The sequence below is a fragment of the Chiloscyllium plagiosum genome, unplaced genomic scaffold, assembly GCF_037043375.1.
Source record: "Chiloscyllium plagiosum isolate Xiang-an unplaced genomic scaffold, Cpla_swu_hap1 HiC_scaffold_8, whole genome shotgun sequence".
Lineage (NCBI taxonomy): Eukaryota > Metazoa > Chordata > Chondrichthyes > Orectolobiformes > Hemiscylliidae > Chiloscyllium > Chiloscyllium plagiosum.
The window spans coordinates 104,673,854-104,692,946 of NW_028270146.1; the positions used below are offsets into that span (position 1 = coordinate 104,673,854).

The following is a 19,093-nucleotide window of genomic DNA, read 5'->3' on the forward strand; positions in this document are numbered from 1 at the left end:
ACAACTATTCTCTACCTGGAGGAACAAAACTGCATTTAATTCAATTCTGGCGAGAATTTGATGGACAATTACTATCATAAAGCATATTATATATGGGGCGGCATGGTGGCTCAGTGGGTAGAACTGTTGCCTCACAGCACCAGGGATTTGGGTTTGATTCCATCCTCAGGTGACTGTCTGTGTAGAGTTTGCATATTCTCCCCACGTTTGCATGAGTTTCCTCTCTGTGCTCCAGTTTCCTTTCACAATCCAAAGATGCGCAGGCTGGATGGATTGGCCATGGGAAATGCAGAGTCACAGGGATAAAGTGAAGGGTGGATCTGGGTGGTATGCTCTTCGGAGGGTTGGTGTGGATGCGATGGGCAGAACAGTGGCATCATTATTCTACAATAAGGATTCTATGACCATATTACTGGACTTCATTTTATTTTGTCATTAAATTTAACACAGTGTGCAAAGGCAACAACTGCATAAAAGAGATTGGAAAATTAAGTATAAGATGTTATTTCTGTGAACCTAACAACAAAGTATTATCTTATGGTCTTTTGCAATTTACAGAATAGCTCACAGTACAAATTGCTGGTTGATTTTTATGTGAATAATTATTTGTGAAATGGCTGTTAATTTTTCCCAATTCTTCAGATAAATCAGCTAAATGTTTGACTTTAAGACTTTTAGAACTCCTAAATCTTAATCTATAATAGTAAGGTGAGGCGAGTGCATTTTTTTTAAAGTTTATACTGTGAACTGTCTCTTGATTGACATTTAATATGGATTGGTCCTAAGTTATCTCAGACCAGTGTTTTTGAACGGTAAGACTGTGCTCATGCTGCATATTTTAACAAACTGTGTCGTGTTTGTTTTTGGATAACTTCTGGGTAAATTGTTAAACAAACAGATAAGTCCTTTACTAGTGTGATGTGCTCTTCCTGTCATTCATGGGAGATCAGGGAGAATTTGAATGTTCCTGGAGACTATGTCTGCAAATCCTATCGGATGGCATGGATTGGTTGGAGCGGCAGTTAGATGCAATGAGGAATTTACAAGAGCTAAGGTGTGTGATGAATGGCAGTTACAGGAAGATGGAGACACTGCAGATACAGTTAGGTAGATGGTTGACCACTAGTAATGGTAGGAGAGGTAGCTAGGTGGTGCAGGAGTCTTCTGTGACAACCCCCATCTCAATCAGAAATGTCACTTTGGATACTTTAGGGGGATGGTCTCTCAGGGGAGTATAGCACTGTCAAGCAGGGTTTCTGGTTCCATGACTGACTCTGCTGAAATGAGGGCAATGTCATTATAATAGGAGCCTCTTGAATGGTGTGTTGCCTCCCTGGTGGCAGGGTCAAGATGCCTCGGAGAGGGTGTAGAATATTCTGAAAGAGGAGAGTGACAAGCAGGAGGTCCTTGTGCACGTTGGTACCGTTGACACAGATAGGGAAAGGAATGAGATTCTACAGAGACATTATAAGAAACTAGGCAAGAGGTTAAAAAATAGATCCCTGAGAGTTGTAATATCTGGACTGTAATACCGGTGCCATATGCTGGTGAGACTATGAATAGGAGGATAGAGCAGATATGGCTGAGGAGATGGTGCAAGGAGCAAGGATTCACATTTTTGGACCATTACGATCTCTTCAAGGGTAGAAATGACCTCTATAAGAGAGATATATTCTACCTGAATTGGAAGAGGATCAAGATCCTTGCAGCGTGATTTGCTAGTGCTACTCAGGAGACTTCAAACTAGTAAGGATTGGGAGTGGGAGCAAAGCGATAGTGAGAAAAGAATTAGCATGAGAATTAGAGTTAAGTTTTATTGTCATGAGGAAAAGCTGAGAATGGTGTAGTAGATAAGGGGAGCAAGTCAAGACAGACAAAAGCTTGGCAGAGAGCAAAGTAAGATAGATAAATTAAACTGCATTTACTTAATTGCAAGGGGACTGACAGGTAGGGCAGATGAATTTAGGGCATGGTTGGAAAGATGGAACTAGGATATTATGGCCTATACAGAAATGTGGCTCGGGTAACTAGGACTGACAGCTTAACGTTTGAGGTATCAAGGGAGAAAGATAGGAGGGGGATTGGTGTTTTTAGTTAGGGATAACATAATGGCTATAAGGGAAGATATTTCTCGGAAATTGTCAAGTGACATTATACGGGTTGAAATGAGAAATAAGAAAGTTATGATCACCTTGTTAGGATTGTATTATAAGCTCGCCAGTAGTCAATGGGAAATTCAAAAGCAAATATGTAAGGAAATCTGAAATATTTCTGTTAACAGAGACTGAGACTGTCATAGCGTCAAGGGTTTGGATTCTTTCTTGATTATATGTTTTTGGAGATAAATCTCTTGATTAAACTTATAATATAGGCCATAGCTATTAATTTAACCTGGGGCAGTGTTTGTAGAGGAATAAGATGGTGTTATTTTCTGGGTCTGTAGATTGTGAAGGAGCAAAAATGGCCATTGTAGTGATATGTACTTCTTGTCAGATGTGGGAGTTTAAAGAAAATTTAAGGGTTACTGCAGATTATATCTGCCATAAATGCTGTTGGATGCGAATCTTATCAGATCGAGTGGATCGGTTGGAGAGACAGATAGAAGCGATGAGGAATTTGCAACAGCAATAGTATGTGATGGATGGCAGTTATAGGAAGGGGGGAAAGTCTCAGATACAGTCACATAGATGGGTTAACTCCAGGAAGGGTAAGAGAGGTAGGCAGCTAGTGCAGGAGTCTTTTGTGGATATACCCATTTCAAACAGTTATGCTGTTTTGGAAAATGTGGGGGGGTGAAGGATTCTGAGGGAACGTAGCACGAACAGTCAAGTTTCTGGTATTGAGACTGGCTCTAATGCAACGAGGGGTACGTTGGCTTCCAAGAGATCAATTGTGTTAGGAGATTCTGTAGTTAGAGGTACAGACAGACGTTTCTGTGGCCAGCAGAGAAAAAGCAGAATGGTGTGTTGTTTCCCTGGTGCCAGGATCAAGAATGTCTCAGAGAGGGTGCAGAATGTTCTCATGGGGGAGAGGGGCCAGCAGGAGGTCATTGTCCACATTGGAACCAATGACATTGGAAGGGAAAAGGTTGAGACTCTGAAGGGAGATTACAGAGAGTTAGGCAGAAATTTAAAAGGACGGTCCTCAAGAGTAGTAATATCTGGATTACTCCCAGTGCTACGAGCTAGTGAGGGCAGGAATAGGAGGATAGAGCAGATGAATGCATGGCTGAGGAGCTAGTGTATGGGAGAAGGAGTCACATTTTTGGATCATTGGAATCTCTTTTGGGGTAGAAGTGACCTGTACAAGAAGGACGGATTGCACCTAAATTGGAAGGGGACTAATATACACTGGCAGGGAAATTTGCTAGAACTGCTTGAGAGGATTTAAGTTAGTAAGGTGGGGGGGGTGGGACCCAGGGAGATAGTGAGGAAAGAGATCAATCTGAGACGGGTACAGCTGAGAACAGTGAGTCAAACAGTCAGGGCAGGCAGGGACAAGGTAGGACTAATAAATTAAACTGCATTTATTTCAATGCAAGGGGCCTAACAGGGAAGGCAGATGAACTCAGGGTATGGTTAGGAACATGGGACTGGGATATCATAGCAATTACGGAAACATGGCTCAGGGATGGGCAGGACTGGCAGCTGAATGTTACAGGATACAAATGCTACAGGAAGGATAGAAAGGGAGACAAGAGAGGAGGGGGGAGTGGCATTTTTGATAAGGGATAGCATTACAGCTGTGCTAAGGGAGGATATTCCCGGAAATACATCCAGGGAAGTTATTTTGGTGGAACTGAGAAATAAGAAAGGGATGATCACCTTATTGGGATTGTAGTATAGACCCCCCAATAGTCAGAGGGAAATTGAGAAACAAACTTGTAAGGACATCTCTGCTATCTGTAAGAATAATAGGGTAGTTATGGTAGGGGATTTTAACTTTCCAAACATCGACTGGGACTGCCACAGTGTTAAATGTTTAGGTGGAGAGGAATTTCTTAAGTGCGTACAAGTCAATTTTCTAATTCAGTATGTGGATGTACCTACCAGAGAAGGTGCAAAACATGACCTACTCTTGAGAAATAAGGCAGGGCAGGTGACTGAGGTGTCAGTGTGGGAGCACTTTGGGGTCAGCGACCATAATTCTATTTGTTTTAAAATAGTGATGGAAAAGGATAGACCAGATCTAAAAGTTGAAGTTCTAAATTGGAGAAAGGCCAATTTTGACGGTATTAGGCAAGAACTTTCAAAAGCTGACTGGAGGCAGATGTTCGCAGGTAAAGGGACGGCTGTAAAATGGGAAGCCTTCAGAAATGAGATAACAAGAATCCAGAGAAAGTATGTTCCTATCAGGGTGAAAGGGAAGGCTGGTAGGTATAGGGAATGCTGGATGACTTAAGAAAAAGAAGGAAGCATATGTCAGGTATAGTCAGGATAGACCGAGTATATCCTTAGAAGAGTATAAAGAAAGTAGGAGTATACTTAAGAGGGAAATCAGGAGGGCAAAGTGGGGACATGAGATAGCTTTGGCAAATAGAATTAAGGAGAATCCAAAGGGTTTTTACAAATACATTAAGGACAAAAGGGTAACTAGGGAGAGAATAGAGCCCCTCAAAGATCAGCAAGGCGGCCTTTGTGTGGAGCCACAGAAAATGGGGGAGATACTAAATGAATGTTTTGCATCAGTATTTACTGTGGAAGAGGATATGGAAGATATAGACTGTAGGAAAATAGATGGTGACATCTAGCAAAATGTCCAGATTACAGAGAAGGAAGCGCTGGATGTCTTGAAACGGTTAAAGGTGGATAAATCCCTAGGACCTGATCAGGTGTACCCGAGAGCTATGTGGGAAGCTAGAGAAGTGATTGCTGGACCTCTTGCTGAGATATTTGCATCATCGATAATCACAGATGAGGTGCCAGAAGACTGGAGGTTGGCTAACGTGGTGCCACTGTTTAAGAAGGGTGGTAAAGACAAGCCAGGGAACTATAGACCGGTGAGCTTGACCTCTGTGGTGGGCAAGTTGTTGGAGGGAATCCTGCGGGACAGGATGTAAATGTATTTGGAAAAGCAAGGACTGATTTGGGATAGTCAACATGGCTTTGTGCGTGGGAAATCATGAAGAAGTAACAAAGGATTGATGGGGGCAGAGCAATAGATGTGATGTATATGGACTTCAGTAAGGCGCTCGACAAGTTTCCCCGTGGGAGACTGATTAGTAAGGTTAGATTGCATGGAATACGGGGAGAAGTAGCCATTTGGATACAGAATTGGCTCAAAGGTAGAAGACAGAGGGTGGTGGTGGAGGATTGTTTTTCAGATTGGAGGCCTGTGACCAGTGGAGTGCCACAAGGATCGGTGCTAGGCCCTCTACTTTTTGTTATTTACATAAATGATTTGGATGCGAGCATAAGAGGCACAGTTAGTAAGTTTGCAGGTGACCCCAAAAATGGAGGTGTCGTGGACAGCGAAGAGGGTTACCTCAGATTACAACAGGATCTGGACCAGATGGGCCAATGGGCTGAGAAGTGGCAGATGGAGTTTAATTCAGATAAATGCGAAATGCTGCGTTTTGGGAAAGCAAATCTTAGCAAGACTTATACACTTAATGATAAGGTCCTAGGGAGTGTTGCTGAACAAAGAGACCTTGGCCAGAGTATTGAGTACAGGAGTTGGGAGGTCATGTTGGTGCTGTACAGGACATTGGTTAGGCCACTGTTTGAATATTGCGTGCAATTCTGGTCTCCTTCCTATCGGAAAGATGTTGTGAAACATGAAAGGGTTCAGAAAAGATTTACAAGGATGTTGCCAGGGTTGGAGGATTTGAGCTACAGGGAGAGGCTGAACAGGCTGGGGCTGTTTTCCCTGGAGCGTCGGAGGCTGAGGGGTGACCATATAGAGGTTTACAAAATTATGAGGGGCATGGATAGGATAAATAGACAAAGTATTTTCCCTGGGGTCGGGGAGTCCAGAACTAGAGGGCATAGATTTCGGGTGAGAGGGGTAAGATATAAAAAAGACCTAAGGGGCAATGTTTTCACGCAGAGGGTGGTACGTGTATGGAATGAGCTGCTAGAGGAAGTGGTGGAGGCTGGTACAATTGCAACATTTAAGAGACTGGGTATATGAATAGGAAGGGTTTGGAGGGATATGGGCCGGGTGCTGGCAGGTGGGACTAGATTGGGTTGAGATATCTGGTCGGTATGGACGGGTTGGACCAAAGAGTCCGTTTCCATGCTGTACATCTCTATGATTCTATGACTATAAAAGGTTGACCTGCTGTTGGGAAATAAAGCAGGGCAAGTGATCATATTTTTATTAGTTTTAAAATAGTTATGAAAAAGGATAGACCTGTTCTAATAGTTAAAGTTCTAAATTGAGGTAAGGCCAATTTTGAATGAAACATTCAAAAGTTGATTCATGGAGGCTATTTGTAAGTAAAGGGATGGTTGAGAAGTGAGAGGCCTTTAACAATGAGATAACAAGAGTTCAGAGACAGTATCTTCCTGTTAGTGTGAAGGGCAAGCCCGGTTGGTGTAGGAATGCTGGATTACTGGAAAAATTGAGGCTGTGATCAAGAAAAAGAACAAGTCATATGTCAAGTATAGACTTAAAAGATGAACGTTGTCTGAGGGTGGTACCACAGGAAATGTGTGAGATGCTAAGCAAATGTGTCATCAGTATTTAATATGGTGCAGAGCATGGAAGCTAGGGAACTTGGGGAAATAAACAGTGATGCTTTGAAAAGAGTTCATATTACAGAAGAGGAGTTCTTAAAATGTGTAACGTTTGATAAATCCTTGAGACCTGATCAGGTGTTTCCCAGAACTTTGTGGGAAGCTGGGTCCCTTGCTGAGAGTTTGTATCATCGACAGCCAGAATATTGTAGGTGCATAGGTTGTTGAGAGTGGAGATTCAGGTAGCCAGGTGGTGAAGGATGGCCTTTGGTATGCTTGCCTTCATTCGTCAGAACATTGAGTAGAGGAGTTGGGAATGTCATGTTGCACCTGTAATATCGTGGCTAAAAGCCAGGGAACTATAGACTGGTGAGCCTTACATCAGAGGTGGGTAACTGTTGGAGGGGTTTTGAGTGACAAGGCTTTTATGCATTGGGAAAGGCAAAGACTGATAGTCAACATGGCTTTGTGCGTGGGAAATCGAGTCTCTAACTTGATTGAGGTTTTTGAAGAGGTGACAAAGAAGATTGATGAAGGCAGAGCGGTAGTGTCTATGTGACTTTCAGCAAAGTATTTAACAAGATTCTGCGTGGTAGACTGGTTAGTAAAATTAGATCATATGGCATCCAGATGGAGCTAGCCAATTGGATACAAAATTGGCTTGAAGGTAGGAGACAGTGTGTGGTCGTAGAGGATTGTTTTTTGAACTGGAGGCTTGTGACCAGCAGTGATCAGTGCTGGGAATACTGCTTTACGTCATTTATATAAATGATTTGGATTTGAATATAGGAGGTATGGTTAGTAAGTTTGCAGATGACACCAAAATAGGTGGTGTAATAGACCGTGAAGAAGATTATCTCGGAGTACAATGACACCTTGATCAGATGGGCCAATGGGCTGAGGAGTGGCAGATGGAGTTTAATTTAGATACATGTGAGGGGTTGCATTTTGGGTCAGACAAACCAAGACAGGACTTACACAGTTAAATGATGCCGAACAAATAAACCAAGGGGTGTAGGTGCATAGGTCCTTGAAAGTGGAGATGCATGTAGCCAGGGTGGTGAAGGAAGACCTTTGGTATGCTTGCCTTTATTGGTCAGAATATTGAGTAAAGGAGTTGGGATGTCATGTTGCACCTGTAAAAGACATTGGTGAGGCCAATTTTATAATACTGCATACAATTCTGGTCGCCCTTCTATAGGAATGATATTGTTAAGCATGAGAGGGTGCAGAAAAGATTACAAGAATGCTACTGCAACAGGAGGGTTTGAGTTATAGGGAGAGGCTGAATAGGCTGGGGCTTGTTTTCCCTGGAGCATTGGAAGCTGAAGATAGACCTTATAGAGATCTATAAAACCATGAGGGACAAGGATAGGGTGAACAGCCAAAGTCTTTTCCCTGGGGGGGGGAGGAGTCCAAGACAAGAGGGCGTAGATTTAAGGTGAGAGGGAAACGATTTGAAAAGGACCTGAGGGATAATTTTTTTTCTCACACAGGATGATGCATGTATGAAACAAGCTGCTCGAGGAAGTGGTGGAGGCTTTCATAATTAAAAGGCATCTGGATCGGTATATGAATAGAAAAGGTTTAGAGAGATGGGCTAAATGTTGGAAAATGGGGCTAGGTCAGATTGGGATGACTGGTCGGCGCAGACGAGTTGGACCATAGGGTCTTGTTTCCATGCTGTTTGACTCAATGACTGTAAATAGAAAATACCATATCAATGCAGATACAGTAAAACTAATTCTGTTGTGAGCAATACACAGACTGGTTCCTTGACCATTCAGAAAGGATAGGTAGAACAATGCACCTAATTGAGCAATGAAGGAATTCTCTTTAAAAGGACCCTGACAGGGTTTTCAATGTCAGCAGTTGTTGCAATATACAGGATGCCAGTGGAAGTGTCTTCAAGATCTGAGCGTAGTAGTCAAATTGGCAGGATGTATCCAGTGGTGTGCACAAGGATCTGGGCTAGATCCTCAATTATTCACATTATTTATTAATGACTTAGATAATGGCATAGAAAGTCATCTATCCATTTTTGCTGATGACACAAAGTTTAATGGCATTGTAGATGATGAAGGCAAAACATTACAAAGGGATATTTAGAGACCAAATGACTAGGTGAAACTGTGGTAGACAGAGCTTTGTGTTGCAAGTGTGAAATTATCCATTTTGGAATGAGAAAGGATAGATCATGGTTCTTTCTAGATGGTGTGAAGTTGAATATAATAGATCTCCAAAGATTCTTGGAGATTCATGTGCATAGATCATTAACATGTTACAATCAAGTGCAGAAAATAATCAGGAATGCTAATGGAATTAAGATCTTTACATCTAGAGGATTGGAGTAGAAGGATGCAGAAGTTATGTTGCAGCTATGGAAAAAAATCCTGGTTATACTCCACTTGGAGTACTGTGAGCAGATCTGGGCATCATAAATTAGGAAAGATATTATGGCCTTGGAAGGGGGTACAGTATAAATTTACAGGTATGATACACAGATTTCAGGGGTTAAGTTATGAGAAGAGGTTATACAAATTAGGCCTGTTTTCTGTAGAATTTAGAAGGTTAAGGAGATTCCAGAACTAGGGAGCACAGTTTGGGAATTGGGGACAGATCATTCAGGAGAGTTGTTCGGTTATACTTCACACACACTGTATTAGAGATTTGGAACTCTTTTCCACATTTTCCTGCAGTTGTTAATTTTAAATCTGTGATAAATTTTTGTTAAGATAAACGTATTAAGGGATATGGGCCAAAGGTAGGTTTATGGCGTTAAGCCACAGATTAACTGTGATCAAATATGGCGTATACGTGGGAACACAATCCCTACCTACATCCTCTGGCTCCATTCACAAATTACAACTGTGGTCCTTGATGAGTCCAACTGATCCCTTCTTTATCCTTTCACCCTTAAGGTACCTGTAAAATAACTTAGGATTTTCCTTTATTTTACTTGCCAGTACTCCCCTTGTAGTTCTACTAATCTCCCTTTTTAGTTTCCTCTTGCACATTCTTTACTCCCGTAGGGTTTCTGCGGTTTTGAGCCCTCAATATCTGCCATAAGCTTCTTTCTTTCTTAATCCAATGCTGTTAAATCTCTTGAGATCATGGGTTTGCAGGATTTGGTGGGCTCACCCATTATCTCTGTTGAAACATGCTTGCCCTTTACCATCCATACTTCCTCCTTGACTGCATCCCACTGTTCTGTGACAGATTTATCTGAAAGTATCTGAACTTGGTTCACTCTGACCAAATCATTTCTGATCTTATTAAAACCAGCTTTCCCCCAGTTTAGAACTTTGGCTTCAGGCACATCTTTGACCTTTTCCAAAATTATCTTGAATCTAACAAAGTTATTATTGTTGTCTGCAAAATATTACCCCTCCACTGATACTTCAACCACTTGTCAACTTTGTAACTATAATTAAGTCCACAGACATCTCCCTTCTTGTAGGGCATTCTGAGTACTGGATTAAAAAGATATCCTGGATGTGTTTTAAGAATTCTGGACCCTTCAATTACTATCCTATTACATATAAAGTTGCATCATGGTTGATATAATTATTCACATCCCCAGCTGCAGACATTGCATTTCACTCCTTTGTGTATCAAGAATCCATTGACCATTGCCTGAAAAGCACCTTTAAAAGATGAGAATTCTGACGTCTGTCCATTGTATGCCATTGCAAACAGCTGCTGGGAAGTGCTGTAACTGCCCAGTCTTGCTCAAAAGCAAGTTAGAACACCTGTTAAACTTGTGGAAGAATAAGCACCTTCCTGGGAATTGTCCTCATAGTTCACTGAGTCCATGTATGTATAAGGTGCCCAAGATGCACACACTGAAGTCCCTTTACACTCTATCAGACATCTGGTTCTACGCAACATGAATTGGCCAATGGGTTCAGCAAATTATTACAACCAATTCTGAGAGAGGTTTTTACTTGCATAGCAATGGTAGTGCTCTGTTTATGTGTTTGTTTAACATTGCTAGCCGATTAAAAGTGTGCCACTAAGGAATTTGTATGCGTTTGGACCACATCAGTATGTCATTGACAATCTAGACATGACACCATTCTCTGTATTCATTAAACTTATGAACTCAGCAATTTGCATGGTTGAGTTCAGTTCTAATGTACAGCCAGCTCTCAGTAAGATCCTGAACAGTTTGGACAAGGTGGATGTGGAAAGCATGTTTCGGGTAACATTAGTTTAAAGTTTGCGATTGCCCTTCCAGCGCAAACATGAGGAGAAATCTTTTCTCTAAGAGCTGTGAATGTTTAGAACTCTCTACCTCAGAAGGCAGTCCCAGAAGGGTCATTTTTAAGATGCAGGTAAATAGATTATTGTTAGGAAGGGGAATCAAAGGTTATCAAGACAGATGGGAATATGGAATTCGAAATACATTTCAACCAGCCATGCTCTTATTGAATGGTGAAATAGCTTTAAGAGGCTGCTTCTGTCTTCTATTTCATATTTTATCTGTTTATGTGATCAATTAAATGAGTTTCTGTATCTGTTTATTGTCATAGTATATGCTTTGTGAGATTCTGCTGTTGACCTGGGTCAGTTTTATTCTGGTAAATGGAATGAGCCATAAATCTGATAATTAGTTGAGTAACTGAAGGAAAGAGGTTTTACGGGAGATTACACGGACACCTTGATTTAAAAAAAAGCTTATAATTATAACTACCTTTGTCAAATGAAGTATGCCAGGATGAGGCTGTTCTGGGTTTCTCTGGCAGACAGCTCTGTGACTACAGGTACCAATGGCACATTATGATGTATTTTCTATTGGATAAAATCAAGTCCGTTTGCTGATTAAATTAGTCCTTAGTGTAGCCATTAGTGTTAACCAGGTTTATGTGGGCATCAATTCATGTTTTCTTTAATCCATTTTTGGTAGTTGACAATTATGAAATCCACAATTGTGTTAATGATAATGAATTTATACTGGGACTAGAATTGCCTATTTCTTTCCCTATTTCCAAAACAGAAGATCTAAAATGGAAGCTATGAATAATTTATTATGAAACAATGATTCATGAACTTTGAAATTTATTTTCCAAACATGTTTTCTAGTTTAGAGGAATAATGAATGAAAGAAGGGGATTGTGCAGTGAGTTTGTTTCAATATACTCTTCTTTCATATATTTTGAAGTTTAGATGGAAAAAGATGAAGATTCAGAAGAGCAATGATCATTGAAATATTATTAGAAGTGTAGAAAGGGAGCCAGGCTGCGATGAAGAGAGGTCAGAGGTTTAGCTGATAAGTACTTTTAAAGAGAAGATTGTGTTCCCACCACATTTTTCACTCTTTAAATTACCTTTCTTTTTCTCTTCTTCTGTTTGACTTCTTTATCTGTCTATTGGACTTGCTGAGCTGTAAGTAAGAAGACTATTTCTGATCAGTTGTCCTTGTATGTGTCGTGCCTGTTAAAGTGAAATTGATTGCTGTGATTAGTCAACACCTTTGTTTCTTTTTACAGAGAAGAATAACTTCTAATGTCAGTTAAATGGTGCAGTGCTGCTATTATTAATGTTTACACTATCAATAAAGTAATCTCCATTTGACAAATCTCAAAGTGCTCTTGCCATACTCTGCTGGCTTCCTGCATTACAAGCAATTTCCCAACTGCCTTGTTTTGTTTTCTGTTGGCAGCAGTGTTGTAGCAAGGTGCACAACATTTGGAGACATCACAGGTGATCCCCAGGACAAATATTCAGAATATTTGGCTTTAATTTTACCATTTCGGTATCCATAGTAGTTCATATTATTATATATTTAGCATAGAAGGAAGCCATTCAGTCCATGTGCCTATGTTGGTTTTGAAAGAACTGTCGAATTATTCCTGTTATCCTGTGCATTCCCTATAATAGCACTTTTACATGGAAGCATCCAAATTCCCTTTACAAGTTACCATCAATTCAGTTTTTATCATTTTTCAGAAAGTGCATTCAAGATTGCAACTTTCACAATCAGAATGTGAGGGCGAAGGACAAGATAATTAATATCTAACTATGGTTCCTTGTTATTTAACAATCAACTTCATTCCATTTTCCTATGATGTTTAGTAAGATACCCTGTAACCACAAGAGCCATTGTTGTGTTGGCTATGTTTTTTTTTGTTGTGGTGTAGCTTATAGTAAAGAAACCGTTAATGCACCAACTGCTGTGGAGTGTCTTTTGAACTAAAATTTTGAAATATTATTTTTGAAGCTCTGATTTGAGATCTAATGGCAATTTTTACATGTTTTATATTATTAAGAATTTGTTTTGTTTTCAATGCAGTTGGAATCTGACTTGAAGTGATATTTTCATGTCAAACATTAACACGTATATGCCAGGGCTGTGCTGTCTCTCAAGCATTATGCCTATATACACATGCCAAACGATGCCACTGATCTTGAATAGAGCTTTGGTTGTTCTCCTGGTGTATTTTGTGAGGTTTTTGTACTTGATAAAGATATGCAGTTGATTTAAGTGTCGTTTGGCTTTAGGAAGGAACAACAACCATTGGGAGAATTGATGCCGAAACAGAACAAGACATTGGTAAGTGCACAACAAATAATTAAAATTTAGTTTCTGAAAATGTGTGATGCAGTAGATATAGACAAAAACTAAAATGCACTTGCGGACAGGCCACAAATGTCAGATATTCAGTAATCAATGCTGTAGAGTGTTCAGGATAAAACTTCTTTATTTGTAGAATGATTAAAATATGGAATTTGATACCACAATGAGAATTTGGGATGAATCATACACATGCATTTAAGGAAGAGCTAGATGAAGACAAAAGGGAAAAAGGAATAAAGGGATTTACTGATGGAGTTAAATGGGAAGGTGTGGGAGGAGGATCATATGAAGCACAGACACTGGTATAGACCAGGTAAAAACAATGACTGCAGATGCTGGAAACCAGATTCTGGATCAGTGGTGCTGGAAGAGCACAGCAATTCAGGCAGCATCCGAGGACAGGCAAAATCGACGTTTCGGGCAAAAGCCCTTCATCAGGATATAGACCAATTGTGCTGGCTTAATTCTGTGCCTTACATTTCATTTAATGCTATGTCAAATTAAAAACAAAATAACATAAATATACATTTAGGCTCAAATTTACTGCTATATCTGGATTCCTTTCAAAACAGAAGATATTACTACTTCTTCCTCTACCAGTCTGGATCAGGGCAAGGGATTAAAAAGAAATTCACAGGCTTTAGTTTAGCCAATGGACACACAACCCCTGTAAACGACCAGTTGTACAGTTTTAATTGGATGAAAAATTAATTAAAATCTAATAACTCTCGCAATACAATGCAAAACATTTCACTGGAAGAAAATGTATAATGGTTGTCTTTATTTCAGTTCTGCAGGGTCCTTGGGTGGAGCCAGAGCACTGTGTCATTCACAATCACAATGGCATAGTGACAATTGAACCAATTGGAGGGTCACAGTGCTCTGTTAATGAACTGGACATCACCCATTCATGTCGTTTGTCCCAAGGTAATTACTTTTTACTTGTATCATTAGTCCATCAGTGGTGGGGGGAGGGGGAAGGGATGGGGTTAGTGCCTCCTGTGCAGAATTGCTATTCTCCAACGTGTTCCTTTCCTAGCCTGCTGTCCCTGTCCCTGACCCTGACCCTGACCCTGACCCCGACCCTGACCCTGACCCCAAAGGCTAAAGTGAAAAAAAGTCTGCTTATTGAGTGTTTTGAGAAACTTAAAGGGCCTGTCCTGATCAAATTTTTTTTTCTGCTTGAGATTTCTACAGTATTTTTTCCAATAGTGATACAGCATCGATTCTGTTATTTAAAGCACAAGCAGCTAGAAGATAACTGAAGTCAGCCATTACAATATAAGTAGTGTCAGTGCTCTAAATAACAGGGCTTTGCTGTGAAACCTTCTCCTGAAATTTCAGGGAATTAAATGAAATTAACAAAGCCTTCTGGTCCTCATTCTTTTTCTCCAACCCATACTGATGAAGGGATTCAATGGGGTAAATATGGAGAGGCTATGGAGGCAAGTCCAGAGCAAGAGGTTCTATCTTGAAAGTTAGAGCTAGACAGTCAGGAATAACATCAGGATGAACTCTGACCTCTAAAGGTGCTGGAAGTTTCAAGATTTTGCTCAATAGATTTTGTTGGCTAAGGGTTATCCAGGTTATGATCTGAAAGCCTGAGCAAGCTCAAATGGCTGATTCACCAAGCTCCAGTCAGTTTATTCTTTCTCACTTCCCTCTTAATCTCACTCATCCTCACCGAAATATCTAAGCCTTTCCTCTTTTGACATTCCAACACTTGGGTAAGTCCCAGATCTACCTACCTGAACAAATTAACCCTCATTCTTGCCTTTATAATGAGGCCCAATAATCCACAAAAATGTGCCATCATTGTAGCCCTCCTGACAGTGTAGCACTCATGCTACTATATCCTGGAATTGAACATCTCCCTCCATTGTTACTTAACCATAAGCTTGTTAATCCTATGACTTGCTTCAACACTGTAGGACCAATTCCTTTATATTCCAGGCCGCAATGATCTATTTGTATTGCATACAAATTGAAAATACTCAAAAGGCCAAGTAAACACAGCTTTGTTCGAGAACCCAGACAGCCCACAAACAATGCCACACAAGATTTTCTTGTCCCAAAGATTTAAAAATGACTCAAAATATCTTGTTCTGGGATATTTTGTAAACATATCTTTTTCTTTGCAGCGGGTTAATCATGCCACATTATTGCCCACAGATCTAGAATAACTTGGTCTATTGCTTATGATATTTATTTAGCATTATTTAATTTATCTTACAGGTGCTGTTATAATCATAGGAAAAGTGCATAAGTTCAGGTTTAACCATCCAACTGAAGCTGCAATGTTGAGACAAAGGAGAACTGTAAGTTTATAACTTAATTGTGTGTGCTTAATAATAAATGTTTTTGTAGTTTGCAAAGTAGCAGCCTTAATAATTCCCTGATTTGTGGTAATTAACCAACTTGGAGTGAAGGCGATTTGCATTATCCATCACTGGCAATCCTGATAAATATTTTACCAAATTTCAGAATTGTTACAGCACAGGAGGAGGCAATTTGGTACCAGCTGTCCAACTCAGAAACCTACATAGAATATACAACATAGAAAAAGGTTAGGCATACACCTCTTGAATTCATAGGAAAATCCAAAGCACATTTTTTTTTGGAATTTGCACTTGGTAAAGTTGGCTTTAATCAGACTCTCAGTGTACCTACATTTGGACTAACAATTAGTGCAGTGGATGCAATAATGAGTTAAAATGCTTTCTATGAATCACAAGTAAGTTTTGTTAAGAAACTTAATTCCAGTTTCCCATATGATTGTAATGTGCTGGCAATTCAGCATTGCCAATTTGTAAGGCCAGAGAGAAGTAGAAATAAAAGCTATGTAGTGAAGGCAAATTTTTTAAGATTGCAAGATAAAGTCCTGTTTTTGGCTCAATGCTGTTTTGTTGATAAGTAGATAAATGAATGGTTCTTGGGGTTGGGAAGAGGAAGAATGTGTTATGATATAGCAAGCCTTATCAATTCAGCTTCACTACCACTGAATTCATAACACAATGCAATTAAAACATTCAATGACCCTCAAAATTCCTCAGTTGATCTAATCAGACTTTACAAGTAACAGATCTTGGACACTAAATTTATGACTTAAAGAAAAGTTTATACTTAATAACAAGAATGTAACTTTACTCAAACACAGATAAACTACAAAGCAAACTAATTGGTATCTACATTCTAAGCTCAATCTTCTTTGAATATAAACCCCAACTCTCATACTGACAGTGAGACAAAAAGACACAGTTAAGGGATAAAGTGAGAAAAATGAATGAAATGAAACAAAAATCGTAAGTTGCTAATTCGGTAACCATTTCAATGATGAATATCAGGTTTTCGTGAAATCTTTGACAGTTTGTATTACATGCACGTTTGACTATATCTTTCTTCATTTCTGAAGTCACTGGCCAACCTAAAAATCTTCCACAGACCTCTGGAGACTTTTACTTATTTCTTACAGACTGGGATTCTTTCCTCAGAACTCTCAACTGTTGATAAATGGAGAATATCAAAAAAACCAAAAATCAAAGCATTTTCCAGTTGAGCAAAAGTGCCTCCTTCCCAAAACCCATTAACACTAGTTCACTCTTTGTTTTCTATTTTTACAACATTCTCTTTGGTTGGCTGGCCAGCATCAGTCCTCCCTTGACTGACTAATTCAACATGCCAACCAGGTGTCAGGCCCTGGGCATAACAACAACACCTCGATTCTGAATCATCTATAATATTCTTACAGCAGTAATTAACCTGTCTTATCTTTCCAGGGCAGTTCCCAACAGCAAAAATCAGTCTTTTGTTCTCTCCTCTTCATTTGAAAGAAACTGCTGTTAAAAGATCAATTCTTAACTGCAATTCTCAGTTCCAAATCAAAAATAAAATAGAACGTACAACATTATAGCACATTAACAAGCCCTTTGGCCCATCATGTCTGTGCCAATTGTAAGACCATTTTAAACTTATCCGATCTACCTACACATCGTCTGTATCCATCTATTCCCTGCCTGTTCAGGTGTCTAAATAAATAAAAGAAAAATAATGACACTCTCAATGCAACAGGAGTTTAATTTTGGAATGTGCCAAGAGGATAAATTTTTTTGAACCAGGGAGGAAACCAAACTGAAGGGTACTGATTAGATTTTGATTAGGTTGTAAGCACAAATTTATTACATGGAACATCAAGCTGGCTGTTAAGATTGAGATGCTGGTTTATGAGGGCTAAGTTCTTGGCACCTACATTTCAAGGACAGGAGTGGTTCCAAGAGGTAGCTCATCACCACCATCTCAAGTAATAAGATATGGGCAAAAGCTGCTGACCAAGCCAGCAATGCCCACATCCCGTCAGTGACCAAAAGAAAGCATTATTGTCTAGCCATAGAATGTGGACAACTTGGATCTTTCGAGAAACAAAACTCAAAATTTTCATTTTTACTGTTTGTGGCACATTCTGGGCAGCTTGAGGAAGGATAGAACCACGATTGCAGCATTCTCCTGCAGGGCAAATTCCCATGGATGCTGGCACTCATCGGGCAGAGGTGACTTTACTGGCGGGGCACATTCACAGTTTGGAAGACTGTGACATTCCTGAGGAGTTTCTGTGTGGACTCAGTAAGATACACAAAGCTCCACTTCAAGGATGCCAAGGGTGACATGAAACATTTTGATCAAGGATCCTGGAACCTGAGAGACACTAGGTGATGACAGAAAAATGGCAAACATTGCCTAGTTTCATCACAGGTATGATCAGTAGCTGCAGAAGTTTGGAAGTAGACACCAACACCAAAGAAAACAACCAACACCCAATCACCACTTCATATGTGACACGTGTGGCAGAAACTACCTCTTACAATTGGGTCATTTTATCCATCAACTAAAGTGCACCACATTAAGCAACCCATTCTGATCTGATTGCTGCATATCCATAATCGTACGCAGATAGAAGAATGCCCACGGTAACAGCCCACGGTTTGGAGGACAACGAAGAGGTTTCAAGGGCTAACTTTGGAATGTCAGCAAATTTGTATAATTGAATTCCTGTAATTCCTAGGATTCCAGGTAGAGAGGTCCTTTGGTCAGTACTGCTCCTCGGATGCTGCCTGAACTGCCGTGCTCTTCCAGCACCACTAATCCAGAATCTGGTTTCCAGCATCTGCAGTCACTGTTTTTACCTATGTCACTAAAGGGTGCAGTTCTGTAATCTGGCAGTCTTGGGATGAACCCTTTCCCGGACTACATGAGGCCACGTGACCAATACATTTCCTGGCCTTCTGGCCTGTGCCATCCCGTCACACTCCCGTCTGCCAGTTTTCTTTGGCTAGTTTGACATTGGCTGATGCCACTTGTGATGATTTTTTTAAAAAGTGTGGTACTGGCAAAGCACAGCCAATCACGCAGCATCTGAGGAGCAGGAGAGTCAACACGTGTCATTCCTGATGAAGAGCTTTACTCGAAACGTCGACTCTCCTGCTCCTTGGATGCTGCCTGACCGGCTGTGCTTTTCCAGGACTACACTTTTTTTACTCTGATCCTCACTTTCTCCTGCCACTTGTGATGAGGTTAAGGTGTTGATGCTGAAGAAATATGGCTTTGTGGAGATGTTTCAGAACAGAGAACAGGCAACAGAAGACAGAGACTGATAGTGGAAGGGAGTTTTTCAAAATGGAGAACTGTGACCTGTAGTGTTCCACAGGGATCCGTGCTGGGACCACTGCTGTTTGTGATATACATAAATGATCTGGAGGAAGGTATAGGTGGCCTGATTAGCAAGTTTGCAGATGACACTAAGATTGGTGGAGTAGCAGATAGTGAATGGGACTGTCAGAGA

At 40.3% G+C, this 19,093-nt stretch overlaps 1 protein-coding gene across 2 annotated transcripts in view; it reads left to right on the forward strand.

The window, feature by feature from the left end:
• The window catches only part of stard9 (StAR-related lipid transfer (START) domain containing 9), a 299,291-nt gene that overhangs the window by 216,021 nt on the left and 64,177 nt on the right, over nt 1-19,093 (forward strand). Inside the window, exons 1-4 of one of the 2 annotated variants that reach the window (XM_087990203.1) lie at nt 11,526-12,068; nt 13,185-13,236; nt 14,050-14,187; nt 15,496-15,578. In XM_087990203.1, coding sequence (XP_087846329.1) covers nt 15,558-15,578 — 21 coding nt within the window. In that variant the 5' untranslated portion in view covers nt 11,526-12,068; nt 13,185-13,236; nt 14,050-14,187; nt 15,496-15,557. Of the gene's footprint in view, nt 1-11,525; nt 12,069-13,184; nt 13,237-14,049; nt 14,188-15,495; nt 15,579-19,093 lie in introns of those variants that run through there. The other variant, XM_043698518.2, reaches the window with a different exon arrangement.